Here is a 27,953-nt window from a genome sequence, read left to right as displayed (position 1 = left end):
CATAAATTGAGACATGTGACAAAAATGGGACAACTTGGCCACAACTCACTGAGGCCAATTCACCATGGCCAGCTCTCTACAGGGCAATTTTCACAATTCCGTTTAATTATTTTTAAAAAATTAATTTTTACCAGAGTTTATTCTGCCCTTCCTTCTGCATCCTTTCTTTAATGATCCTATCCCATCATTTCTCTGACATTAATGAGCTGCCTTGCGCAAATTGGCTGTGGTGAAGTGAGCCATGTTGAGTTGGCCGATGCAAATTTTCATGAGACCGGATCTGACTTCACAAATATCTTTACACCGATAGTCACTCAAGTCACCGCAGTCGTAAGTGTGAATCCAGCTTAACCGGTTATTTTTCCCAGAAACTGGTTGAAAGAAAAAAAAAAGTCACCCATCACATTTGTGACCTTAATGCTACAACTGGTTGTGTAGGAGAGCCAGTTGCCAAATGCCCAAATTGTGGTGACTGCAGAGGCTGAATGGAGGCCGTTAGTTCTAATTCAGGTTATAGCTGACTTTTCAGAGGCTATTGGTAATTTGAGCCATCTTTGAGAAGTACCAAGAATGCTCTAGAACCACGTATGTGGTATTGAGTTATTGGTCCAGTTCATTGTACCATTTAATGTTTTTCACCCAGCCCGTTTATGCAGGGAGACAGAGCCTCCTCGCTGACAAAATCCTCTTTTCCCGACGCAACAAGGAATTTCTGTTGAGATGAAAGGACTCTGGTCCGATTGCAGAGGCAGGAGAGGACTGAAAACTCCCCGAAGCCTCAGCTAAATAAATGCCCAGTTATCTTCCTGTTCCTCTTCCCTGGAGGGATTCTTTGCCAGCCTCCTTGTCCTCTCCAGCAGGGCGGCTGATGGCTCATCCCATGGGGAGCAAAAGGGATGGTAGGGTGGGATCTTGGGCGCATTTGCTATAGGTGGACTTTTCTGTGAAGCGCTACTTCCACTGGGGTTTGCTTGGTAAGGAATTGAACCCAGATTTCCTTCATGGAGTTGCCACATTGCAGGCTGGAAGAATACTCTGGGGTAGGGGTCTCCAGCTTTAAGACTTGTGGACTTCAACTCCCAGCAAAGCTGGCTGAGGAACTCTGGGAGTTGAAGTCCACAAGTCTTAAAGTTGCCAAGGTTGGAGACTCCTCTGGGATACAGCCCTTTGCCACAATCCAGCTCTACAAGCGTGTATGTTATACACATGCATTCTGAATCTTACAATTAATGCTTAATTATGTCTCCTAAAGGGGAAACGTGTATTGCATGTTGAAAATACTGGACTTCCATTGATGACGATTTAAATTAGCTCCAGGTAGGAATACAAGTATATCAGCACTACAGAGATCAAAGCACACTTGGGACACATTTTAAAAGTTCTGGATCATCCTTTTATTTCAAGGAATTACGAACCGAAACACAATCCAGGAAAATGATGGAGGGGAAAACATTTCTAGCTACTTAGCAACCGTTGGCATCGGCTAAAAATTGGCCTTTGCTATTGAAAATACTGATTTTTTTGCAGTCAGTCAAGGCTGTGTGTTGAGGGAAATTGGCTTTCACTATTTCTTAAGTTAATGGATTTTTTTTAAAAAAAATGTAGTTTGTGGAAGCTGGCTTGTCTTGATTGAAGGTAAGAAACCCACCCTATAAACTCCCATGCTGGTGCCTTCTGAGTCTTCCCTTGCCCGCCTGGCATTTCAGGGACCTTTCTAGAATTCTTAGGAAAAAATGTTGGCTTGTGGGACCAAATTAGACTCTTAATTCAGCTGCAGCTAACAAAACAAAGCTTAGAGAATGTGTTCCTTTGTTCCCAAGGATTCTCAGGAGTGTCTTCCAAACCTAAGAAATGCTTGTGGATGGTGTAAATGCCAACACCCTGCAGTTTATTCCAGGACCCTCCTCAAGCAGGAGGATACAGGAACAATGGCCTGTCGAGCAGGAAGAAGCTACATGCTTGGTAACTCTTGATCCCTTGGCTGCCCAGCCTTAAAGAGCCCTTTGCTTTCGGGGCCCTGCGGAAGCCCCTCCCAGCCTGGTTTCAGAGAATGCGCTGAAGGAGACCTGGCCCACAAGCCCTTCCACTCGGCCCAGAAGTTCTCGGTGCGGCATTTGGTCAGGAAACAGAACAGACGGTGCTGGACTTCTGGTTTTTCAGAGCTTGTTTCTTCTGAAGTTGCCTCTTGATCCGTCTCTTTATGCCAATCAGGTAAAGTTCTCGGTCAAATAGGCCTGCAGCCAGTGGGATGCTGTGGGTGAACGGGACAAAGCACACGCCAGCCGGTGAAAATTTAAACACACCTACCATATTGTGTTACAATCTGGGGGACCCATTCCAAGAGGCATCCTGATTTTGCCTCCCTTCATCTTTGCACGGCCTGGAAGCCCCAGCGGCAATGGGTTAAAGTGGCCAGTTTCTCCCTACCCACCCCTCCCCTTAATTGGGTTGGTAGCCTTTCCACGGAATGTGGCTTGCTGTGCAATGGCACAGATGCCAAAATAAAAATGTGTCTTAAAAAAGAAATGACCACAAGATCGTATGAGACCTTTCTAGCTTGGGCTACTCCGTGAGATTCTGAATAGCGAAGAAGAGCTACAAATACAGGTAGCTTAGGTAGAGGTTAGCAGACCCACCCTCACTGCATAAAATGGTGGGTTTCATATCCGTCCCTTGAGCCCCAGTTGTTAAGGACGAAGGGCAGTCCAGCGGGAGAGTCCAGGTATGGGGTGGCCGAGGCCTCTCTGCCTTCTGACCGGTAGTTTTATCCCAATGCAGAGCCAAAGCCTCAACCCTCCTTGGCTCCTGATCCCAGCCCTGAGGGCCTTCAGGGATGGCTAACCTTTTGGGCACCAAATGTGCCAAAATCACCTGCACCCAGAATGCAATGCCCCCCTGTGCCGTTCTGGGCCTGGAAGGCTGCTTGCACCAGCCTGGAAGCCAAAACGGGCCACGGGGCCCCCTAAAATGCAAAGTGATCGCCCCCCCCCCAGTGCGTGTGCAAGCACACATCCCATGTGTGTCCCAACCCCCGCGCATGCATGGCATAGACCCGAAAACCAGCTGGCCAGTGGGAGGTGCGCACACGTGCGCAGTGGAGCTGGGCTGAGGCAACAGCTGGTGTGCCCAGAGAGGAGGCTGTGTGTGCCACCTGTGCCATGCATGCCATAGCTTTGCCATCCCACTCCAAGTCGCAACTCGGACCGAAGTGTTGCAACGCAGGCCTGAGTGGGAGGACGGGGCCTTTTCAAAAGGCACCTGCTGCCCCTCGAGGAGGAGGAGTCGTACTCACTTGTCCCTGCCGGGTCTCACTTTGACACGGAACAAGCCATACACGGGGCGGTGGTCGGACGTCCTGATTCCAAAGCAGGCTGAGTACTTGACAGCGTGGATTTCATTCTGGTGGCGGCTTCGAAAGATGACCCGGTCCTGGAAAAGAGATCGGACGATTAGCGGAGCTCCCCTGGCCAACCTAAGTAGAAAGGCCCTCTTGCTCCTGGGCAAAGAGATCTCCCTGAGATCTCTGGCGCAGAGGCCTTCCAGGAGGTGTGAGGGCGGAGATCCCTGCACGGGTAGGAGAACACAGCCGTGGCCTCTGCAGACCCTCGTGTCAGACGTGGAAGCCAGCGTTTCCTTTCTGCATTTCAGGCCTGCCACACTTTCTAGGGTGGGAAAATGGGAGGGGGGATTATACAGAGTACGGGTGATGTGTAGCCATAGCAATATTCTTTCCCAGAAAGTCAAGGTCACTTTGTCCCTGCACCTGGACGGATGTGGATGAGAGGAATCTTTCCTCGTGGCAGTGAAGGATTGGACCATGTGATGGGCTTGTGGGTGTTGGGGGAATTTTCAACTGGGTGGGAAACCCTGGAAGCTCTCAGATTTGGGTTTTCCCAGATGTACCAACATGACATCTCCAATAAAGTGGAACTCTGAGGAAACTCAAGCCTCGGAGTCTTCTTTCGTTGGGGTTGTTTTTGGGAACCCTGACCCCTCGAGCTGCCGTGGATGTGACTTTGGGGAAAGAGCTTTTGAGATCCTCCGTTACTGTTTTTAAGCAAAGTGAGCTTAATTTGCCATGCTTCTTCCCTGCCCCTGGAACAGAGGATTGTGCAAGCTTCAGGCAGGCAAAGAGATGGGAAGCTTCCTTTTCTAGAACAAAGGAGGGAAGGAACCGCATGAAAAGACGAGGGCAATGCTCAAGGGAAGAACTCTGAGGTTTGAAGAGGCACAATAAGACAAGGCCTCTGGTGGCTTCAGGAATGTGTCCATGCTCTTCTCTTGGCGCAATGCAGGCAGCAGGACTAGAGTCACTTTACAGGGGAGATGAGTGGCATGAAAATTGAAGCAAACTCACGGGTTTCTCACTTTCTCGCCCAGTGCCTTTCCCCACTAGACCAAATCAGCTCTTGCATAACTTCGTTTACATGACTTCGTTTACATGACTTCTTCATCTGGGCCAGCGCAGGCAAGCTTTTTGGGCCAAAGGGTGCTGTATATGTAGGGGTTGAGGGGAGGGGGAGGGACCTCCACTCTCACTCTCTCCCTGGGGTGCACACAGCCTTCGGAGGCAGGACCTTCTCTTCTCTCAAAGCAGATTTGGGGGGCGGGGGAGGGCATAGCTGAAGGCTTCTCGTCCATCCCAGAACCTTTTGGTACCCGAGTGGAGCTGAGGCTTGGGGGAAAGGTATGTTTAACGGAGTAGACCCACATCAGGAGGACCCTCAGATTCCATCTCCCTCCTCGTCCTACTCTACTCTTAGCCAGCTTGCTAACCGGCTGAGCAGCAGGCGGGGGGGGGGGGGGGGGAAGCTAGCCTGCCTGTGGGAATCGGGGGCAGAAGGGTGGGCTTCTGGTTGCCCTTTTCTGCTGGAGGAGCTCCTTGGGGGGGGGGGGAGGCCTGTTTTCTTGCTGCCACCCTCTCCCCCAAACCCTTACCGTATAGGAAGGCGTCCTCTGCTTGGAGGTTGTGTCATAGGTGTCCTGCCCAACGTCAAACTTGTAGGAAGGACGGAAAAAGATGGGGGCCTCTTGGAACCCCTGAAATAGAGAACCTGTGCAAAGAGCAGACCAGGTAAGTCAAAGGACTGGACCCTAAAATCCCAGCATAAAGGAGGCCCCGAGACGCCCTGCCATTGCACGCCAGGGGGCTGCAGTGAGCTGGCAAACAGGATGCCGGAACCACAATCTCGGGCGAAAGGATCAAGGTAAAAAGCCTCCCAGGCAGATGGAGTCAGGGAGCCAAAGTGGTGCTGGGTTGGAAGGCCCCTCCCTCCCCACCCCCAACTCCACCATCACCCCAGTCCTCTTCTGACAGGTCTCCGCTGTCAGGCTGTGGCTAAATCAGACGTGGGTGTAATCAACTGATTAATAACCACCACCACCACCCAAAAAGAACCCTGGAAATGAGCCAGAGGCAAAGTCTCAATGTATGACAATAGGGACTAGAACCATTTGTCATTAAATGGGGTAGTCATTATGTGAGGTACCACCTGGATGCACCCAATTTTATGACTTTTACTAAGGTATTTAAGCAAATCACTATGGTAATTAACAGATTAACAGAGCTGGAAGGGACCTTGTAGGTCATCTGTGTCACTGCGTTAATTGGTTTGCCAACTTGTGCTTATATTCTGAGTTATACAGTAGACTGAACTGTTTCTTATCTGACAATGATTAATGCGCATGCCTCATAATACGTCACACATTCTTTACTTCCCTTCTGATCTTCCGTTCGCCTGCCAAGAGGGCACAGGCACATAACTCTGCCAAAAATGTAGTTAATTGAGTTAGCAAGTTTTTGTATTTTATTTTATTTTATATTAAAGTGTTTTTTATTAGAACATGCTTCGCGTTTTATTTTGCTTATCTTTGGAAGTATGCTATAAGGAATGCCAAGATCTTCACCTCATTAATTCAGGGTGGAAAAAACCCCTTGACAATCTAGTCCAACCCCCCACCCAAGCAGGAGACCCTACACCATTTCTGACAGATTAAGTGAGGTATCAGGCCTGAGACTTGCGACTTTTCCTTCCGGCTTCCACTTCCCACCTGTAAGTGAAGGACTCCCTGTAGACAAGCTTAATGTTGCAAGGAATGGGTCTGGCTTTTAGCCAGCAAAGGCTCCGTGGGTACTTAATCATAGTGGGGTATAACATACAGAACACAGAATAACAGTTGAAGGAACCTTGGAGGTCATCTAGTCCAACCCTCTGCTCAAGCAAGAGTCCTTAACACCATCCCAGACAAATGGCTGTCCAATCTCTTCTTAAAATATCCAGTGATGAAGCACCTATAACTTCTGGAGGGAAGTTGTCCCACTGATTAATTGTTCTCACTTTCAGGAAATTCTCCTTAATTCTAGATCGGATCGATCTTTGTTAAGCTTCCATCTGTTACTTCTTGTCTTGCCCTCAGGTGCTTTGGAGAATAGGTTGGCCCCTTCTTCCTTGGGACAGCCTATCAAATAATGAAAGACTGCCACCATGTCACCTCTTCTCTTTGTTAAATGTTAAGACTCTACACATTCCCAGTTCTAATCGTCTTCGTTGCTCTTCTCTACAATCTCTTAATCAGTGAGCTAGATGGGGGGGGGGGGGGGAGAGAATTCAACAAATGTGCAGATGCTAAGATAAGGGGAATAGCTAATAGCTATCTTCCAGATAGACATGAGATTCAGATGGAGCTTAACAGATTTGAGCCCCCTAGTTGACAAGATGCAGTTCAGTGGTGAGGACTAGGCAGGAAAAAAAATCAAATCCATAGGTGGCACCCAGGGGAACAGTAGTGACTGTGCAAAGAATCTGGGTATCTCAATTGAAGCATGAGACAGCCGTGTGTTGCCCCCGCCAAAAAAAGCCAATGCAATCCTTGGCTGCATCGTTAGAGGGATAGCACCAAAATCACGAGGCGTGATAGGGCTGCTTATTTATTAGTGAGGCCACACTTGGGAACGCTGCCTCCAATTCTGGTCATCACAATTTTTAAAAAAAGATGCGGAGTCTTCAGACAGAGCAGCAGAGAAGAGCAACAAAGATGTTGAGGGGTCTACAGGATACATCGTAGGAGGAACAGTTCAGGGAAATGGGTACATCTAGTAGAAGAGAAGAAGAGAGAAGAATCAGGGGCGACAGGACACCTGCCTTCTGGTACACGGGCAGCTGCCATGGAGAGAAGGGGGTTGGCTTACTCGCCAGAGCTCCCGCGGGTAGGGTAAGAAGCCTGGGTGGGAAGCTCATAAAAGAGGCAGACAACCAGGAACTAAGGAGCAGCTTCCTGGCAGTGAGAATAAAATCAGTGGAATGGCTCCCTTCCAGGATTTATGGCTGCTCCATCACTGGAGGGTTTCAAGAAAAGTTTGGAGAACCATTTGTCCAAGATGGTCATAAAGTCTTCTGCTATGGGCAGGGGATTGGACTAGAAGATCTCCGAGGGCCCTTCCAGTCCTATGCTTCTATATGGCTGTCATGAACTAGAATGCACGGGGATTAACAAGATATAGATTTTCCGATATGCAAAAACAATACGTGTGTGTGTGTCTGTCTGTCTGTCTATCTATCTATTATCTGTCTGTGTCTATCTATCTATCTATCTATCTATCTATCTATCTATCTATCTATCTATCTATCTATCTCTGTCTATTATCTGTCTGTCTATTATCTATCTATCATCTATCTATCATCTATCTATCTATCTATCTATCTATCTATCTATCTATCTATCATCTATCTATCATCTATCTATCATCTATCTATCTATCTATCTATCTATCTATCTATCATCTATCTATCTATCATCTATCTATCATCTATCTATCATCTATCTATCATCTCTCTCTCTCTCTCTCTCCTCTCTCTCTCTCTCTCTCTCTCTCTCTCTCTCATCTACCTACCTACCTAACCTATCTATCCGTAAATAAATAGTAATCCCTTAAAGACAGAAAACCCCATAAGAAATCCTGACCACCTGACCAATGCTCCTTGGGAGAGCTCTTTCTTTAGCACCTTCCCAAAAGGGAGGGAACAAGCTTGACCCCCAAGAGGTCCTCCTACTGAAAGAAACTGCTCTGGACCTCATCACCCTTCATGGAAAAGAGATTCCACCCAGGGCATCTTCCAGGACAGCTGAGGTGGCTGAGTTAATTCTGTTCTGCAGGTCATCGGGGCTCCAGAGGTCAAAAGCAGCCCTCTAAATTGCACTCGGACACCAAGCAGGAGCTGTGGAGCATCAAAGGGGCCACTGCCTTCTTGAGAGGGGTGGAGGCAAACCTGCGGTGCTGAGACTGCAGGGAGGGGCACAATTGGCACCCAGCTGCAGTTTGGGGCTTCGTAATTCTTATTGCACGGATCAAGACATTTGGGGCAGGGGTGGGGTGGGGGGGAAGAGGCTGGCTCCAGCAGAAGCACATGGGAAATGGGAAGGGGCTCCTCACCAGTCTGCATTTCCTTCAGCAGCTGGTCGTGCTGTAGCAGCACCGAGACGTCCAGGTCCTGGCCATGGTTGAGGATCTGCTCTATCACCTCCCGGTCCTCACTCAGGCGGAAGTTGAAGTCTCCGAACCAGAAGACGTGGTCGAAGCGGCTGGTGACGTCCGCTGCAGAAGAGCAAGCGAAGGAGGGGGAAGAGGGTGGAGGAGAGCCCACGGCAGCAAGGCAAAGCCTTCTCCCCCAACTACCTGCACCCAATTCCTGGGCACCTTGAGGGTGACATTTCACCCCCTTCAAAGGTTGCCAACAGGGCAACCGAAACTAAAACCGCTCCTCGGTTTAGGACCACATTTGAGCCCAATGTTTCCGTTGATAAACCAGTTTTTGACTTTTGTGTGATTTTACGACCATTTTTGCCACAGTGGTTACGTGAATCCCCGCAGCTGTTAAGTCAGCAACATGATTACCGTGTGTGGATGTGGCTTCCCCCATTGGCTTTCCTTGTCCGAAGGGCACAGAAGTGACCCTAGGACCCTCAACCATCCTAAAGACCTGTCAGTTGCTAAGGGTCCGAATTCTGCTAACATAACCATGGGGATGTTGCAACGGCCATAAGTCGCTTTTTTCAGTGCTGCTGTAAGTTCAGACAGTCACTAAACCAGGGGTGTCCAAACTTGGCAACTTTAAGACTTGTGGACTTCAACTCCCAGAATTCCCCAGCCAGCGCTGGCTGGGGAATTCTGAGAGTTGAAGTCCACAAGTCTTAAAATTGCCAAGTTTGGACACCCCTGCACTAAACAGACGGTTGCAAGTTGAGGACTATCTAAATTCTGAATTTCTGTGCGACTTCATTACAGTTTTTGAAACACGGGGACTTTTATCTGCGTGCCCTGGTTGCTAATCTCAGCAACTTTGAAATGCATGGATTTCAATTCCCAGAATTCTTAGCTGTTCCCTTGCTGGTTGGGGAATTCTGGGGTTAATATAGAATTATTTACTGGCCAAGTGTGAGACTGGAACACACGAGGAATGTGTCTGGTGCATAGGTGTGCATAAAAGGTATAAGTGATAAACCACGATCCTAGTCATCATAAAAATACATTCATCATAAATCACAAGACACAACACTTAACGATAGTCATAGGATACTAAATAAGCACAAATCAACGTAAATCATACTAGGAAACTAAATAAACAATATAAATCGTAAAGATACAAGCAACAAAGTTATAGTCATAAGTAAAAAAAAAGAGATAGGCAATATGGAATAGGATGAAAAGAAGCATAGTCGTATTTAATAAATAGTTTGACAGAGTGCGGTGGGAATTAGTTTTGTTTAGCAGAGTGATGGCATGGGCAAAAAACTGCCATCACTTAATAAATCACTAAATAAAGCCCGCCCATCTCAAAATTGCCCAAATTGGGAAACGTTGGCTGTTCCCTCTAAAATCCGATTTTAATCGCTGGGACCCGTAATTTTGTGCCCAGGCCAAATCAGTGGCTTTCCAGAACACAAACTTTCTTTCGGGGTCATCGTGATGGCGGTTACTTATTTGAAAGAGAAAGTGACATCCATGTATGACAAACACAGAGGGAAAGCAGCATTTTCCAAGTGCCAAGTTACTCACAGGAACTAGATCGATAGGGGTTGGTATCGGGGATATTTCTGGGCAGCGAAAGACCCTGGATGGTTTTGTGGTAATCCAGGACCCTCTCACTGACTTTGCCGTCTCCAGCTGAAAGAAAAAAAGGCTACTTAGGGCAGGTTGGGGTTTGGGTTTTTTTTTGGGGGGGGGACGACTCAACACAGCAGCTTTCACTGGAATCCACTTTAGTTAAGTTTACTTTGTCACTGCACCTCGTACAATGAAATTAAATGCCAACTTCAGTGTACATTATACATAAGAAAACTATAAAAACAAAAACACATCCTTTACATTCTATACAAGTGAATTAAAACCCCTGATATTGCAATTAATATTGCACTACAGAGTAGAATTCAATATAATTACTGCTCTGGGGTAGAAGCTGTTTTTCAGCCTATTTGTCTTTGTTTTTATTGTCCTGTACCGTCTGCCAGATGGTAATAGTTCAAAAAAATAGTTCTCACTGTGAGAAAAATGATCTTTATTTCCAGGTTGAATCTCTCCTTGTTCAGTTTCCGTCCATTGTTCCTTGTCTGGCCTTCGGGTGCCTTGGAGAATAGCTTGACCCCCTTCCTCCTCTCTGGGGCAGCCCCTCAAGTACTGGAAGATTGCTACCCTGCCTCCCCTGGTCCTTCTCTTCCCTAGACCAGCCATGTCCAGTTCCTGCAACCCTTCATCCTATGTTTGAGCCTCCAGTCCCCTAATCTGCTGCATGATTGTGGACTCCAAAAAGGCAGAGAGGATGCCCAGAGGATGCCCAGCCTTGGGACTATCAAGGGGGAAGAATGTCTCATGCTGTCCATTCCTTTGAAGGCTCAGCTTCCTAACTTTCTGCAATGACTCCCCATAGCTTACCTTACTTGCATTCAACTGGGACCAGAGCATAAAGCAAATCGTTCGACTGGCGTACCTGTTTACAGAGCTTTGGGGAATAAACACCTACTCTGACTCCAAGGGAGACGCAAGCGGAACTTGGGCAGGTACTCACAGGTAAAATGGGAAGTGATGAAAAGGAAGGACGTGCCGAAGAACGTGAAGCAAATTCCCAGCGCACCCTTGGTCTTGAACTGGGACACGATGCGCGTGGTCACTGTGGCATATTCCACCTCTGTGGGAAGAGAGAAGCGGCACGGCCTGTCAAGGAGGGCTCAGACCAGAAGGGGATAGAACTTCTCCTGAATACACTATATTGCCCAAAGTATTCGCTCACCTGCCTTTACTCGCATATGGACTTATAGTGGCTCCCAATAGATGTTCAGGTGCAATTGAAGTTTCCTGGTTGTTGCCTTTAAAGCTTTAGATACCAAAGAACCGAGCTATTTGCAGGACCACCTGCTCCCCTCAACCTCTGCCTGCCCCATGCCTTCCCACATGGACATGCCACATGCTTCAGATCTCTGCCGACCAATGTCTAATGGATGCTGTTACAAATTCTCTACCCAATATTCATATTAATACAGAACAGATAAATGAAAATCAGTCTGATAAAATCCAGACTAACTCTAATTGGCACAAAGGATAATGAAAAAAGTCATTAATTTGGAGAAGTCACGTTATAACGGATATGCATCTGTAGGGTAATAAAAACGAATGAAGCATGGAGTAGACTAAGGAAATATCTAGCCACATCATGGGCACTAATGCCATGCCAGTGACTCAACAATGAATCCAAAGGGGAAACAAATACGAACAGCAATTCAGTCGGGAAGGCAGCATCACAGGTTAAATACTGTAAGTTCATACGCGAGTGAAGGCAGGTGAGCAAATACTTTTGGCAATATAATGTCCCTGGGGTGCAAAATGCTGCAATTTAATGAAGGGCTTCCCACCAAATAAAAACAAGGCTGTCTGGTGAGTGGAAGCAACTGAAAAGGCCGCACAGGATTCGTGGCTGGCCGGGCCTACCTGAGCAAAACCAGATGAGGTCCCTTCGCAGGAAGAAGGCCAGGTAAAGGACCCCGTGAGCAGCTGCGTAAGACATGACGTACTGGGGGCCCAGGGTGGCCTGCAGGCGAATCTCCCACTCTCGCCTGCAGAAAGAAAGCAAAGCCAATTGGCCACTCGGTCCTGGAGCAGCTCGGAGGTCAGCAGGCCCAATCCAAACTCAGAAAGGACTTCTGGGGCCAGTCAGGCTGATTCAGAGGACACGGGATCACCCGGAAGCGCTCATCATTCACACTCGCTCCGTGTGCTTGGGACCCTCCGCTTGGCTCCCAATCCCTGGCAGGGAAGGGCCCACCCGCACTCTTCTCCCGAATGCTGGCCTCTGGTCACGCCCGCTGAAGTGAAGAGGGAAGGAGAAGACGGGACTAAGATTGCCAATGGAGCCCTGGCAGCCTTCGCCCAAAGTTCTGCCTCGTTGCAGAAGGGGAAAGGGGGCTTGCCACAGCCTTACCCCATGCAAGGGTAGTGGCCCTACTTGTAGTGTGGGGATACTCAGGAGGAAAGAGGAAGGAAGGAAGATAAAGGAAGGAAGGATGGATACATGAAAGGAGGAAGGAAGGAAGGAAGGAAGGAAGGAAGGAAGGAAGGAAGGAAGGAAGGATCCCTCAGCTACAAAGGTGCTTCTGTTTCCATACCTATCTGGACAGCCTTCTTGGATCCCTATCACATACATGTCCTGCGCATAATCGGGCTCAGACGGCAACAGGAAGTCATCCAGCACCTCTGGGAGCTCCTGCAAGAAAGAAATGACCTTTCCAATTGTAGAGGTTCCCCACAGGCCGACTGGAGGGCTCTAGCTGCCAACAAGAAATCACGCAGGGGGTCCAATCCATTTTTTCTGCCTGCAGGATGCAAACACTTTTTCTGTTCACCTGGGTCGGAATGCAGAAAATGGACAAATTACGTAGTCCACGTTATTTGGAGGATTAAGGAGACTCTGCTTCTCCTGCTACCCTTTGCACGACTTGTGAAATGATGCACAAACAAATACTTGTTTCAGGTACAAAGCATTCTAACAGGGAGAACCTCAAGTCCCATTTGTAAAGTGGCAAAAACCAAAGAATCCCACCAGGAGAGACTCCCTTTTCTTTTTCTCACCCACAGATCACCTCTAGGAAGCTGGACTGACCCACCTGCTTCTTTCCACTCTTTTATTACCTTTCCCAGAAAAGAAAATGGTTGGTGGAAGAAAAACTGAAAGGGATTAGAAAAGACTCCGTGTCTGGGAATGGAGGAGCTGCAAGTGGATTTATGGATCCAAGACTGCTGCTTTGTCCCGACAGGCTGCACATCTCCTCACAGAACATGCTTCCAAATCGTTTGCATTAAAATATGCCCTTGACATGCAAAATTAGAACCACTTGCTGTAGGACTGAAGAGGACTGCAATTAGGGCAGCACTCGGCTATTGCAGGCAAAACAAGCCGGTCCTTAACTTTGATAAATCAATAATTTTAGTTTTTGCTAAAAGACCAAGCCAATACTCCTGGAAAATAGAAAGGACCCAGTTTGGAACAGGTTAGAACATTTAGATACCTTGGGGTGGTTTTCCACTCACAAGGGACACAGAAGGCACACCTGGATCACACATTGCAAGTAGCCAATAGGTCCTCAAATGCAATTAAACATTTCTTTTATACAGGTGGAGGTCAGTTAGCACCTGCAGCCTTAAAACTTTTTGAGGCCAAAACATTGGCACAAATTCTTTACGGGGCACAATAGGGATCCTTGCAAAGAAAGACTTGCTAGAAACCATACAAACCAAATTCCTGCGAGCCATCTTAGCTGCACCCAATGAAACTCCAAATGCCCAGTTAAGAATTGAGACAGGCATGCCTCAAATTCAGGTCAGAGCCTGGAAGATGATCATTCATTGGCTTAAAATGCATTTCTTTCCAGAGGGACTGTCCACACTAGTGTTGACTGACAATTTCCCCTCCCCCTGGAAACAGGCAATTGATCACAAACTGGGCTCTTATGGGCTCTCACCGTTATTCTTAATGCCCCTAGGCCAGTGATGGCGAACCTTTTTTGGCTCGCGTGCCACAAGTGGGGGGAGCGCAGGGGGGTCGAGTGCAGGCGTGCTGCACCCATAATGCAACTTGCAACCCCCCCCCATTTTTACATTTTTTTTGCCCTCCCCAGGCTCCAGGGGCTTTATAGGAGCCTGGGGAGGGCAAAAAGAGCCTCCCCCGACCCCCATGGAGGCCCTCCGGAGGCTTCAGGGACTGTCCCTGAAGCCTCCGGGGGGGGGAGCGGGGGGGGCTCTTTTCGCCCTCCCCAGGCTCCTATAAAGCCTCTGGAGCCTGGGGAAGGCGAAAATTAGCTTTTAAAAAGGTGAACTCAGCTGACAGGGCAGCGCCTCGCGTGCCCTGACAAATGGCCCCTCGTGCCACTTGTGGCACGCATGCCATAGGTTCGCCATCACGGCCCTAGGCTTTGATCAAGCAAAGGAAGCAGTAATTAATAGAATGAAGGACATGGAGTTCCAAGAAGAACTAAATAGGTTGCCTCTCCACAGGGGACAGAATCAAACAGGGTGTGTAGGAATCGGCAAGATAACTAAATGACCTGATCTTCCCAAAACAAAGAATAGATTTAACATTCTTCCTTCAGCACTCCTCCAAGGCAGGTATAAGAGAACACCTATAGCAGAACGGGTTTGTATATGTGGTAAAGGAGAAGTGGATGATGATTCACATGTTCTATTACACTGCGAGCTATACAGAGGTCTGCACATATTCTCCCCTTATTAGAGAGATTGCCATGGAGGGCAGACAATTTTTATGTAGGCTTTCTCCTCCGGGACACTAACCCGGTTACCACGTATGTAGTGGCAAAGTTCTGTGTTGCTGCAATGTCCATAAGAAAAAAGTATAGTTGTCATCTTGTACCAATCATCTGGACATACCTCTAACAATCTTTGGACCCTTGTATTTACTCCTATACTTAACAGCATTGCACCCAGGTAAACCAGGGAGTGAAGGGCAAGTGTGCAGTAATGCTTTCCCAGGGAGAAAAGTTTGTGTGAGCCCGACCTGCCAATTCTGTAGGCCAAGCTGAGCTGAGCCTTCATTTTTTCCTCCTGGACTTTCCTACGAAAACTCCTGGTGGTCAGAGAAGGACCGTGACCCCCTCACTTCCTCACCTTCTGGCCCTGCATGTTCCAGGTGGCTACAAAGACGCCAATGTTGCGATCAGGAAAATACCGGTTCAGCTCTTCTGGCCCCAGGAGGGCACCACTAGCAAGAAGGCTGCCTTCCAAGTAGCTTCTGTAGAAAAGGATATTCTGTTTTGTTGCGTCCAGACAATCTACAGGGAAGGTTGAGAGGCTCGATTTACCTGTGGAGAGTCAACTAAGACTGAACTCAGGAGTCAGAAGCCAAAAGGGTAAGAAAGGAGGAGGTGAGCCAGGCCTTTCTCAGCTCCAAAGTCTCAGGGTAGCTGTGGGAAAGTGCTCCGGTGGCATTAGGGTGATATGGGAAGGCGGGGGCGGTGGGGAGACGGGGTCTTCTTCAGTTCAGTGAGGGGCAGCAGTTACAATACTCAAATCAGGGTGACTGGGGGTGGGGGACAATCCTTATCTCCAAATTTAACTTCCCTTGCCAAATGAGCAGGGAAGAGTATTCCAGTGCTTAAGTCCTTTATGTTCTTTATTGGCCAAGCATGATTGGACACACGAGGTATTTGTCTCCCGTGTCTCAGTGTACATACAAGCAAAAAATCATATGATCCTAAGATACCAATAGGAGAAGGTAAGCAGAAAAGATGAGGAGGAGAATTGTAATACATTCCCTCTACATGGGCAAATATCCTTAGGCATAAGATAAATGAGCTGTTGGGAATTAGCTGTTTGGCAGAGTGATGGCATGGGGGGGGGGGGAACGACTGTATCCAGTTGTTTTGGCATGCAACGCCCCACAGCGCTGTCCTGCGGGGAGGATACTGAGATTTAACAAAAAGCAAAAAAGGCAACCAAGCTTGTGGGGGGAATAGGACTGCTCTTAAAAACAAACCAAGAGTGAATCCCACAGGAGCTCTTTCTTTCAGGAGGCACGGGACTTTCTTGTTTTTCCCTTCTGAAGACGTTTCACTTCTCACCCAAGAAGCTTCTTCAGCTCTGACAGGGTGGTGGGGAATGGAAGAGCGGAAGCAGCTTTTCAGATGAGAAGCGAAACGTCTCCAGAAGGAAAAAAACAAGAACGTCCAGTTGTCTCCTGAAAGAAAAAGCACCGTTGGGACCCGCATGACCTGGAGGGCTGAGAATCTCTGCAGACCCAAGTGTGAAGTTGTGTTGCCTTCAAAGATCACGGAGAGCCTCTTGATTTGGGCCAGAAAAGTCTAGAAAAGAATTTTTGCTAGAAGAACCAAGTTGCGCCACACGGAGAGCCGTCCTGTCTCCCTGCTATTAAACCAGGGGTGGCTGGGTCTCCCTGCTGCACTTTTTAAAGCCCTCCCAACCCCTGCAAAGTACAGCTGGGTGGCTAGCCACTCTTTCCTTCCCAAAGCCTGGAATGGGGTGGGGGGAGAGAAAGGATATACTGCGATGCAATCAGGATTATTCTACGATGAACAGGTTCTCTAACCTGCACAGCTGACTTCTGCTGGTTTTCTACCTCAACCATGGATGGCTGCATGCACCCGAAGGACAAAACAGTCACTGAAATACGGTGCCCTCCTGTTATCAAGGAGCCTCTCTAGGACTTGGCCTCGATTTTAGAGAGGGACGGGCTAGTCCATCCCACAGTCAGGAGTTCCTGGACAGGGAGGCTACCCAGAGCTCAGTGGGGTAACAAGTCGTTTTAGAATGGATTCCTCCCTTCTCAAGATGAAAAGAGTGTCCTATTCCTGATGAATACAAAACAGCATTCTTTCTACAGGACCAGCAAAACAGCAGCAGGGGCTTCCTCGTCACAGGCTACCTTCTCCTTCTGTTGGCAACTCCAAGGCTGAAGCTGAGCTAGAGATCCTTCTCTTTATGCCAGGGATCTAAGCAGCTGGGCTGGGAAGGCAGGGCGGAGTAGTGTGTAAGTAAGCAGCACTATCTCTGCAGACAGATAACTTTCTAAAGAAAAGTAAGCAAAACCTTATCATCTAAAAACTACAAAACTGACAGGGATTTCCCATCAACATTAGTGTGTGTGTGTGTGTTGGGGGGGGGATTAGGTTGCTGCTAAAGCATCCTTCTAAGAACCCCCCACACACACACACACACACAATTTTCCCTTTCTGCATCCAGATTTTCTTAAACAAAGAAGAATTTGTCTTAAAAGAATTGCAAAGGCCATGTCCATATTGGAACCGGGGGGGGGGGGGAGGGGGGGGAGATTGCCACCCTCATGGTCCCCCTGACCCAAGATACAGACCTGTTTCTCATGTCGGTGACCCGGATGGGGGCCAGCAGGCTGAAGGTCGATTTGGTGGAGGCGGCCAAGCAGTGTTCGCAAGCCATTCCCCGGCGCTGAAGCTGCGTGTCGCTCCAGCTGCTGCCTGCTCTTGGAAGCCCCCCCCGGGAGGCCAACTTGTACTCCGCGCAATCCGGGTCAATCCTATTAGTTGTCCTCAGAGAAGGAAAGGAGCCCTCAAGTTCCAGAGGAGGTGGAGGCTGGGAGGCCAAGACCTTGGACAACTTCCGGGGTGAAGCTGAAAGGCTGGGTCTGCTTTGGCTGAGGTGGGGACCCTCGGAGCCCGGGTTCAAGTCATGCCGAGGCTGGAGATGGCGGTGGTGGTTGCCGCTGGAGGCGCCTTCCTGCTTGGTGGGGCTCTCTCCCTGGAAAGACCCATCGGAGGAGCCCCCCTCCGTGGAATCAGCCGAATTCCCTTGATTCATCCTGAAAGGCCTCCTCCTCCTCTGCCAGATCAGTTCGTCCAGAGACGACGTCCGCTGCAGCCTGGGTTTACGGGGAGGCTTTGGCGTGAATGACTTGAGCCCAGCTGGGGCTTGGGATCCTTCTAACTGCAGTCTGAAAGGATCGCTGGAAAAGGGGAGCTTGGTTTCTGGGGGGTCCTCGGAGAGATGGTCCCCACTGCTGCCTGCCTCTTGCCTTGCAGAGCAGCTCTCCTCCTTTGGCTGCAAGATTTGGGGCCCATTGCTTGAGAGGTGCTCCATTGTCTGCTAGGAGAATCCATGAGATGCACCAACTAGGAAGAAGTCAAAGAACCACTATTCCTTACTAGCCACGTTTCCATCTTAGAGGAAAAACCTGAAGAGGAATATGAGGGGGAAAAATGGTCAGGGAAGGAACCCTAAAAGCTGGTGTGGCCCTTTGTGTTGCCCCTGGAAACGTTAATGATCGAGATTAGCCAAGCCTTCTGTTTTAATTGCAAAAGTTTGAGACCACCCGGTGGATCCCCTGATGTGCCTAGGATTAGTTGGGTCGTTCCCATTTTAAAGATCAGAGGTTCATGAAACAAATCAGAATTGTAGGAAATTATTATTAGGGTAGATTTATCTGGAAGAACCCTATTCACCTCATGATTAACTAGGTGATGATGAAAATCCCTTAAATAGTTTATACACGGCCTTTAAAAGAAACTAGTTTATGCTCAGCAAAGGATCAGATGTCAAGGCAGGGATATCAAAGTGGGAAAAACACATATATGGTTGCAATCACAATTGCAACCATAAATGTTACCAATACGCAATTGGTAACGGAGCACTGAGGAACTCACAGAGGACTCGAAAAGAGCTGACATGATTTCCATCTTCAAAAGGGGGGGGGGGGAATGGGTCCAGGAAACTACAGAATGGGAATACTTGGGAAAATGCTGGAAAAGATCATCAAGCAATCAATCAGCGAACACATAAAAGCAAGCCAAGTTATAACCTGAAGCCAAAATGGGTTTGTCAAACCCACATCATGTCAGACAAATCTTATTGCATTCTTTGACAAAGCGGCTAAATTAGACCACTGAAATGCTGTGGACATAATTTACTTGGATTTCAGTAAAGTATTTGATAAAGTAGATCACAACCTACTACTCGATAAGACAGAAAAAGACAATATCATTACCAGATGGATTCGTAAGTGGCTGACCAACCACACTCAATGTGTAGTCCTAAATGGAACCACGTGGAGGGGAGTATGCAGTGCGGTACCCCAAGGCTCTTGTTTGGGCCAATACTCTTCATAAAGGATTTAGATGAGGGAATTCATCCAGGAGAGCAGCAACCTGGAATTAAAGAGAAACTTCCTGACATCGAGAACAATCAACCAGTGGAACAGCTTGCCACCAGAAGTTGTGGACGCTCCGTCATTGGCAGATTTTAAGAAGAGACCGGACAGCCATTTGTCTGAAATTGGATAATGTCTCTTGATTGAGCAGAGGGGTTGGACTAGAAGACCTCCAAGGTCCCTTCCAATCCTGTTATTGCATTTTCTGGACTGGCCCTTGGATCTCCATGGCAGCTCAACTGCAGGGAAAGGATGAATTGCGTCTCCAAGACGCAGGACTCAAGATCAGCAACCACCGATAATGTTCCCCATTGTTGCAATTTGTCCTCCTCGATTTCAGGAGGAAGAGCAGGGTTGCTTAGACCCTAATCCAGCCCAGTTGCAACACAGGCGGTCCTCGACTTACAACAGTTCACTTAGTGACTGTTCCGAGGTTACAACGGCAGTGAAAAAAGGGACACTTACGAGCCTTGCAGCCATCCCCAAGGTCCCACAATCAAAATTCAGAAGCTTGGCAACTGACTCTTATTTATGACGGTTGCAGCGTCCTGTGGGGGTCACACAATTCCCTTTTACGACCTTCTGGCAAGCCAAGTCAAGGGGGGAGCCTCATTCACTTAACAACCCGGTTACTCATTTAAGAACTGCAGTGATTCGCTTAACTCAGGGGTGTCCAAACTTGGCAACTTTAAGACTTGTGGACTTCAACTCCTAGAATTCTGGGAGTTGAAGTCCACAAGTCTTAAAGTTGCCAAGTTTGGACACCCCTGGCTTAACTCAATTCAATTCACCAACCATAGCCAGGGAGGTCATAAAACGGGGCCAGGCTCACTGAACAAGGGGCCTGCTTGTTGACAGGAACTTGGGGCTCCATTGTGGACGTTAAGTCGGGGACGGCCTGTGACCCTCTCTTTTTTGCCTTCTTCCAAAGACTGGGGGGGGGGGGGGAGACTATAGGAAGGGAAAGAGACGGGAGGGGGAAGGGCAGACCTGAACTCGGCCCCCTTCAGCAGCAGGAGGGTCACCAATGGGGCAGGAAAATGGGGGGAGGGGAGGGGGGGACAAGCCTGGGGAGGTTTATGAGAGCCCCCCCTCCCCCGCAGCTAGCAAAGCCTGGGAAGGGAGGGCAAAGGGGTCCCCGAATCCAGCCCCCCCCCAAAAAAGATCCTTCAGGGGTCTCTCTCCACCGCCCAAAGTTCAAAGGGGGGGGGGAGCAGCCGCACAAATCCCCCCTCCTCAGGATGAAGGGCCCCATCATCCACGGCAGGGACGGAAAGGGTTCCTGAGGGGAGGCTTGGGGTGCTTTCCCTTCATTTGTGAGGGGGGGGACGCTCTCAAAATGAAGGGAAACGAAGGCCAAAAAAGCGAAGTAATGTAGAGCCGCCAAAGGTGAGGAGGCCGCGCGCCCCCAGCCACCCCCCTTCAGCCCCTTTCCCGCGGAGGAGGCGGGCGGGCGGCCTACCTCGCAGGGTCGTTGCGCGGCAGCCTCTCGCCGCGCCTGGCCCGTGCCGTCGTCTAGGCCGTGGCTCCTCCCCTTACCAACGGCCGCCCCGCGCGCGCGTACGCACGCTTTCCTTGCCCCGCCCCTTCAGCGCGTTGCCATGACGCCCCGCAACCACAGCGCGTTGCCATGGCGCCCGGCGGTGGGCGGTTCTTCCCTGCCGCCGCCTCGGAACCCGGATGGGCGAGGGGGGGGAGAGGCTGCAGCTGTGAAGCCACAACTGGTTTCCCCCCCACACGTTACACACCACACACACACAGAAAGGGGGGGGGTCCTGGGTGGGGAGGGGGCTCCTTTCCTTCTGGTTGGGCATCCTGGCATAGGATGGGTCCCCCCCCACCTCGCCCGATCTTTACAGGGATTCCTCGACTTACGACCACAACGAAGCCCAACATTTCTGTTAAGTGAGGATTCAGGCCGTTTTCCCACCTTTCTTGCCACAGGCATGAAGGGAATCGCTGCTGTTGATAAGTCAAGTCAGCCGGTCACTAAGTGAATCGGGGTTTCCCCCCTCCCCCCCCCATTGATTTTGCTTGTCAGGTTGCAAAAGGGGGGGGTCACATGATCTTGGGACAATGCAATGGTCGTGAGTATGAACCAGTTGCCAAGCCTCTGAATTTTGATCACATGAGGATACTACAAAGGTGGCAACTGTGAAAAATGGTCATAAGTCACTTCCCCCCCTCCCCCGGTGCTGTTGTAACTTTAAATGGTCGCTAAATGAGGGCATTTCTTCATCATCCTCACCTCATGCAGGGCTTTGCTTATGGGCCCCCTGCTGCTTTTATACACCGTGACTGTGTATTTGCAAGGAAGGAGGAGAGGAAGAGCACTCAGAATAGAACGAATGAGCTGGAAGGGGCCTTGGAGGTCTTCTAGTCCAGCCCTCTGCTCAAGCAGGAGAACTTAGTATATTTCAGATAACTGTCTAGAAACACTTGATGCTTTCGAACTCTGGGATTGGAGAAACTGGGCCAAGGCAGATAGATCAACCCTGAACCCAGAGGCTGACCTGACTCAAATCTACTCGGAAAAAAACCCGCCATGAAAACACAGCTCTGGAGAAGCTGGAAGGACAGAGCTGCAAAAGGGGGGTACTCAGGGAGGGGGAGATGGGGGCATGCTTGGAACGACCAGGTGGGGGACAGACCCTCTTGGATAAAATCTAGGTGGTCACTCTGAGCGGATGACTTGATGGAACATAATGTTATACACAGTTTTGCCATGCTGTTTTGGGACTGTTTTGGGACCATCCATTCAGCTTCGATTCTCCCAACGGGCGCAGGAATTTGGCAAACTCCACTCCCTAAGAAAGGGAAACAAACAGAAGGGAAGGTGGATGGTTTGCAGTGCCAGAAACTTGCAACAGCTCTTAGAACGGCTGCTTCTGCGTAAAGTTGGCAACCCCAATAAACCGTAGGCCGAGTTAAAGTGTGAAAAGTGCTCCAGATGCGCAAAATATTTTATTTTAAGAATGTACAGTGTCGTTTGTAACATTTAGGACAGAGAGCGGCTCTTCTGGGTGGAGGAAATCTGGAAAAATGCTCAGTGGTCATCGACACAAAGAAATTCAAGAGAGGCAGAGGTTTAAAGGGACAGAAAAAACATCTCGAACAAATTCAAGATGACTAGAAGAGGCTGAGAAAGGTTCTGCCTTTTTTTTTTTTTTTTTTACAACTCTTAGCCCACAAAAATCCTTGGAAATGTGTTTTAAGACTCTCCAGAACCCAGATATGTAGAATTAAGCCACAGAGTCGAGCATCAACGGTAAAAAATACCTCTGTATTTCTGGACTGAGCACTGGTCTTCTGGACTGGTTTTTACTGCACCAACAGTAAGTTCCCTCTTGTCTCTGATCAGACTTACGTGGGGGTTAGCGCAACCTACAACAGCTTTGAAGAGTTCCTGCAACTCCGCCCGAGACCTAGTTCATGTCTGTTGTTAGATGGGCTTGCTAATTGAATTAAGTTTTTTTAAAAAAGAGACTGCCGGGTAAATTATGAGCTGGGCCACTGGGACATGGGGGAAAAGTCTTGAGATGGAGGAAGGGAAAACTTCCACAAGTTTAAAAAAATAAAACGCGAAGCCCTTTTTGAGCTGTTACGGAGTTCCTGGAGGGATCCGAGTTCCAGAAAGAAGTCATATTGCACTTTCAGGAGGAATTATCAGGAGGAGAACAATGCGAAATGCTTCCGCTCTGGACTCTACAGTTCGTTTTACAAGGAGCCTAAGACGCAAACTACATGTACGCTAAAGAAAATCCACTTCCAAGGAAATCTTAAGATTACAAGTCACAGTTTCTTTTTTTTTCTTTCCCCCTAGTCATTATACATTTCTCTGTTTATTTGGATCAGCTACATTTTCCCTCCCCCCGAAGGTTGGGAGCGAAGGGAAAGTCGATAGGAAAAGAAAATCCCCACCAATTCCATTAATGTGCCAGATGAGTCATAAACCCCAAGTTGTAGTGGTTTATATGCATAAAAGCAATGCCCCGATCCCTCTAAGGCCACAAACTGTCATGTTAAAAGGTGACACGGGAAAAGTCTTGTCGTAGACGGAGGCAGCTGGATTTTAGCAAAGCCGAGGAGGAAGAGGGGTGGGTGGGGGTGTCTTCGGGTTGAGGCAGCCCCAGCTGCGTTCCTGTGGGTCGCTTTCTCCAGTCCTCCCTCCCGTGGACGCTTGGCCATCTCAGCCACGCCTTTGGGATACGAGGAGAGCGTTTGGTAATGGACGTCGGTCCCGGCCTCTGTGGGGGAGCCACCCAGATGGATTCTCAATTTGAGAAACGGCACCGGCCCCCCCGGGACATCTCGGGAGACTCTTCTGCAGCGGAGAGACCGAAGGGGTGCTATTTTAAAGTGGGGTATTTTCTCTGCCCAAATCTACCAAGTCGGGAGTTAGCTGGAGCTGCAGGAGGCTGAAAAGACAAAAGGCAGTTTCCAATCAATCGGGGAACCTCACGGCTGGAGATCAAAAGAACTCTGCAGACACAAACTTCTTGTTGAGTTTGAAATCCTCCTCCTGGGTTGTGTTTAACGCAAAGCAAGAGGTTGAAGGCATTAGCCCCCAATTCTGTTCCCAACCGAATTCCAATCCCCAAAGCTCAAAAGAATATTCCTAGCCAATCCGTGGTTGAAGCAAACTTTTCCCACCCTGAAGGATTAAATACAAGCTGGAGCAAATCTTTGCTCGTTACATCGAGCGTTCCAGGGAGTGGGGTGTATAGAGGGGCCCCATACAAGGCTACTTTGGCGGTACTCGCACCGGAGGGAAGGACCTGCGGAGAGGAGGAGGAAGGTTGTACCTGTGCAAACTGAGACGGATTGTAGAACTGGACAGCACCAGTCGGGGGATCTCCGGAAGCTGCCTGCACAAAGCAAGGAGACAGGTTTGCCATCACTGAGATGCCAGGGAAAGTTAGACAAGTGTGCCCGGCGGGCTTGGTCAAGCAGGGATTCCACAACACTGCAGCAAGAGTATTACACACAAATGCCAAAACAGGAAGGAGAACCCACCTGCCCCCAACTCGCAGGGAAGCTTCCGTGTTATCGGCAGGAGCAACGGTGTGCGCAGGCTGTCACAGGACAAAGGCACATGCACGAGCCCCAAAAGGCTCACTTGGGGAAGGGTGGGAGAGGCCCTCGAAACATGCAAGAAGAGCAGCGGAAAGGTTAGCCGTGCCAAGTGCTCGAAGGATGCCCAACTGGTTGGGGAGCAAACCATGAGCCTGCCTGGGGGTCCCTGTAGAGGTGCATCCCCCCCCTCCCCCCGTTGCTTCCAAGGGAGCCCCAAAGATGGATGTGTACAAAGTGCTTGGTTCCTTCTGACAGGAGCTGGCGGAAAGGGTTTCTCAGCCTTGGTGAGACCAATTCTCCCCGTGTGTCTTACATTCCTCCAAGGCTGAGAGAGCCTAAGATGTCCAAGGCTCTAGAAAGGGGCCTGCTTTGAGGTTTCTGCCAGAGGGCTTCAGATTCAGATTAACAGAGTTGGAAGGGACCTCGTAGGTCATCTAGTCCAACCCCCTGCCCAAGTAGGAGACCCTACACTATTTCTGACAGATGGCAGTCCAGGGATCCTGAAAGCCTTCAGGGATGAAGCTGCCACAACCTCTAGAGGCAAGCTGTTCCAATGGTTAATTGTCCTCACCATCAGAAAATTTCTCCTTGTTTCCAGGTTGAATCTCTCCTTGATCTGTTTTCATCCATTATCCCTTAATGCCTTCGGGTGTCTTGGAAAACAGTTTGACCCCCTCCACTCTGGGGCAGCCCCTCAAATACTGGAAGACTGCTATCATGTCTCCCCTGGTCCTTCTCTTCACTAGACTAGCCATGCCCAGTTCCTGCAACCGTTCATCATATGTTTTAACCTCCGGTCGCCTAATCATCTTGATTCTCTGCACTTTTTCTAGAGTCTCAACATCTTTTTTATAGTGTGGTGACCAAAACTGGATGCCATATTCCAGATGTGGCCTTACTAAAGCTTTATAGAGTGGTATTAATACCTCCCTTGATCTTGATTGCATCCCTGTTAATGCAATTTAGGATTGCATTGACTTTTTTGGATGCCACCGCACATGGCCAGCTTCTATTTAACTGGTTGTCCACCAAGACTCCAAGATCCCTCTCAAAGTTCCTGCTATTAAGCCTGATTTCACCCAGTCTATAGATGTTCTTTGGGGGGTATTTTTGCCTAATTGTAAGCCTTTAGATTCATAACTCTCATAAATCCATCTGAGCACCAGGTCATTTTGACTGACCTCTCTCTGAATGCCAGCCAGCAGTTGTAAAATGTTAATCGTGTTCTCACAGCAACAAGGGTGTCCCCCAACCAACTCTGTCTGCACGTGAGTCTCGGTCAGGGAGAAGAACGTTGCAAAGCATGGAAAAGGCGTTTTTCACGTTCAGCAAAACGTTTTTTTTTAACGTGTTGTATTTCAAAAGGAAGCAGAAAATTTTCACTCGGCAATTTTCCAGCAAAAATGAAGGCTCTGCTCTTGAGTCTTTTATGCTTGTTAAGACACATCGTTTGCTGCTTTCTCTTCTGGTGATTTTACTTGTTCAGACAATAGAGCAATTGGGATAGAATTGGGCTGAAAGGGAGGAGACTTATGCCATCCCAGGCAAATGATTGTCCAGTCTGTTCTTGAAAACCTCCAGCAATGAAGCACCCACAACTTTGGGAGGCAAGCTGTTCCACTGGTTTATTATCATTCTCACTGACAGGTAATTTACTTCTAGGTTGGTTCTCTCTTTAATGAGCTTCCACCCGTTGCTTCTTGCCCTCTAGTACTTTGGGGAACGAGTCAATTCCCTCTTCTCTGTGACATCCACTCAAGTACTGGGAGTAGTTATCCTGTCATATCACATGGCATCATATAATATGATATATGATATCGAGTGAGTGATCTGTAAGGCACAAGTGGCCCCTGAAGTCCTTTTGGACCATCTTCCCCAATCTCCCTGCTGACAGAATTGGCTATTTCTTGTCAATGCCGGAAAAAAAATTGTACAGAAGGATTCACACTTCCAAAACACTCCCTTCGATTTCTCTCCAGAAATCCTAGCCCTGTATCCATTGCATCACAATAGCAGCGATAAAGAATGAATGTAACTCAGGGTGGAAATGAGGGGTGCTCGCCCCATAATCCCTTATGGGGTGGAGTGTGGGGAACTGAGTGGAGCAGAGCGTTTACTGGCCAGATGCCCTTCCTGTCGCCAATGTGGAGTTTTTGCAGCTGATATATCCTCATTGTGCCCAGAGACAAATATCAGCCTCTACCTAGGACCGAACTGACAGCCTCCTGATTGTGAGGCGAGAGCACCACCTCCAGGCCAAAAGGTGTGTCTATATGCCTAGTGCAGGGGTGTCCAAACTTGGGAACTTTTAAGACTTGTGGACTTCAACTCCCAGAATTCCCCAGCCAGCATATATTGAGTTGTATATATGGAAGTGCTATTGATTCCAGATGTTGCATTACAACCTCTGCTCTTGGTCCTGAAAAGTGTTGATTCCCACGGGCGCAGCTTTGATTGATTGATAAGTTCACCCATCCAACTGTAAGGATGTGATCAGACCACGACATATCCTGATTCAGCACATTTTGCCCTTTCTTATTGTTTTTCACTGGCTATCCCATTCCAGGCTGGCTAGACAAAACCGCAACTCTGGTCCTTTTTGGAGGGGGGGGGGGGGCTTGGACTATGAACCCTGCATTATGGAAAAGCCGTCCTGTTTCCCCAGCAGAGGAGAGCTGGCTCAAAAAAAAAGAGCCAGGGACTCCCTTTCCGTTTTTGGGGGGGCCAGAAGGCTTCGATCTTACGGTGTTAGTTGGATGGAAATGCAAGTGGGAGATGGCAGAACGGGGACAAGATACGATGGGGGGAAGGAGGGAAAAGGAGCAGGAAAAGAGTAGAGGAGGAGGAGGGCCAGCCAAGGTACCTGATTTAAATGCTGGCTGACTTCACGGGATAGTGAACTCATTGAACTAGAGCGCGAAAGCTACAAAACAGCAAAGACACACAACACACACACAAAAAAAAGGGGAATCAAAAAGTCTCCATGCCAGCCGCTGCCTTCAACTCTCCGCTAAACTTTTGTTCGAGGGGTCCCAGGGCCGAAGGTTAAATTACACATACTGCTAAATGCAAGTTAGCTTTGGGGTTTAGTTTGTTGTTTGTTTAGTTTGTCGGATGCAACTCAAGGCCGGGGGGTTGGATTTTAAGAGCCTGGCATTTCCGTGGCGCTTCACAAAAGTCAAACCCGTGCACAAACCACGTCCAATCACGGAGGAAGGGAGGCTCCTCAGAACGGACGGGCCTCTTCAGAAGCGGCGACTGCACCTTCCGTTCCCAGGTGCAGGTTGCCAGGCCAAACCTCGCTCTACGTTTGCCTCCTTCCCGTCCCCCACTCTTCCTGTTTTCCAATGGCCCTTCAAGCACCTGAGCTTGTCACCTGCCATTTCCTGTGGCAAAGGTGGGCCTTGAAGCACCTCGCAGGTGCCTCAAAGGCTCAGAATAGCTAACCCGGCAAGGGGTGCCTACCTCTCCAGTCTGGGCATCCCCCGGATTCGATGCAGGAAGTTCGGGCCCAGGTGGAAATGCAGCAGGATTTAAGTACTGAAAGACAAAAGGAAGGAAGACGTGAACCATGGGCCCAAATGTTTTGGACCGCCAGCAGATCTGGTGGCAGGCTCAGACAGCGAGGAGGTTGGAGAGGAACCTGGGCCGGTCCTGGAGTCTGGGGAAGGCTCTGATGAGGACTCT

General features: G+C 49.0%; 2 protein-coding genes across 6 annotated transcripts in view; both read right to left on the bottom strand.

The window, feature by feature from the left end:
* Positions 1-242: 242 nt before the first annotated feature.
* Positions 243-20,745, bottom strand: INPP5E (inositol polyphosphate-5-phosphatase E). Of its 3 annotated transcripts, none has more exons than XM_081967060.1 (11): positions 20,653-20,745; positions 17,382-18,218; positions 15,164-15,287; positions 12,652-12,749; positions 11,978-12,102; positions 11,061-11,180; positions 10,055-10,162; positions 8,432-8,593; positions 4,939-5,054; positions 3,293-3,429; positions 243-2,251 (listed from the first exon to the last, which is right to left on the bottom strand). In XM_081967060.1, the coding sequence occupies exons 2-11, from the start codon at positions 18,122-18,124 to the stop codon at positions 2,119-2,121; spliced, it is 1,866 nt and encodes a 621-aa protein (XP_081823186.1). In that variant the 5' UTR covers positions 18,125-18,218; positions 20,653-20,745; the 3' UTR covers positions 243-2,118. The 3 variants fall into 3 exon arrangements, with proteins under 3 accessions (XP_081823186.1, XP_081823188.1, XP_081823187.1); XM_081967062.1 differs by having other exon boundaries at positions 17,382-18,156; positions 20,653-20,730; XM_081967061.1 differs by lacking the exon at positions 20,653-20,745 and adding an exon at positions 19,029-19,133.
* A 1,390-nt stretch (positions 20,746-22,135) lies between these two features.
* The window catches only part of SEC16A (SEC16 homolog A, endoplasmic reticulum export factor), a 64,427-nt gene continuing 58,609 nt past the window's right edge, over positions 22,136-27,953 (bottom strand). For 2 of the 3 annotated variants that reach the window (XM_081967057.1, XM_081967059.1), the window contains 4 exons: positions 27,732-27,806; positions 27,130-27,189; positions 23,996-24,058; positions 22,136-23,608 (listed from right to left, as the gene is read on the bottom strand). In XM_081967057.1, the coding sequence (XP_081823183.1) occupies positions 23,540-23,608; positions 23,996-24,058; positions 27,130-27,189; positions 27,732-27,806 (267 nt within the window). In that variant the 3' untranslated portion in view covers positions 22,136-23,539. The remainder of the gene's footprint in view (positions 23,609-23,995; positions 24,059-27,129; positions 27,190-27,731; positions 27,807-27,953) is intronic. The other variant, XM_081967058.1, reaches the window with a different exon arrangement.

This window comes from Natrix helvetica (genome assembly GCF_964273705.1).
Source record: "Natrix helvetica genome assembly, chromosome: 15".
In the NCBI taxonomy this organism is placed as follows: domain Eukaryota; kingdom Metazoa; phylum Chordata; class Lepidosauria; order Squamata; family Natricidae; genus Natrix; species Natrix helvetica.
The sequence above is the reverse complement of the archived record's forward strand: the minus strand, read 5'-3'. Positions and strand labels throughout refer to the sequence as shown.

Bases quoted from the DNA above. Each gene is read 5' to 3' on its own strand.
- INPP5E (XM_081967060.1), bottom strand. From the start codon at position 18,124: ATGGAGCACCTCTCAAGCAATGGGCCCCAAATCTTGCAGCCAAAGGAG. The intron at 5,055-8,431 runs GTGAGGAGCCCC...CTCTTTGCACAG, and splicing joins GCTGAAGGAAATGCAGACTG to GTTCTCTATTTCAGGGGTTC. The intron at 2,252-3,292 runs GTGAGTACGACT...GTTCACCCACAG, and splicing joins GTGAGACCCGGCAGGGACAA to CATCCCACTGGCTGCAGGCC.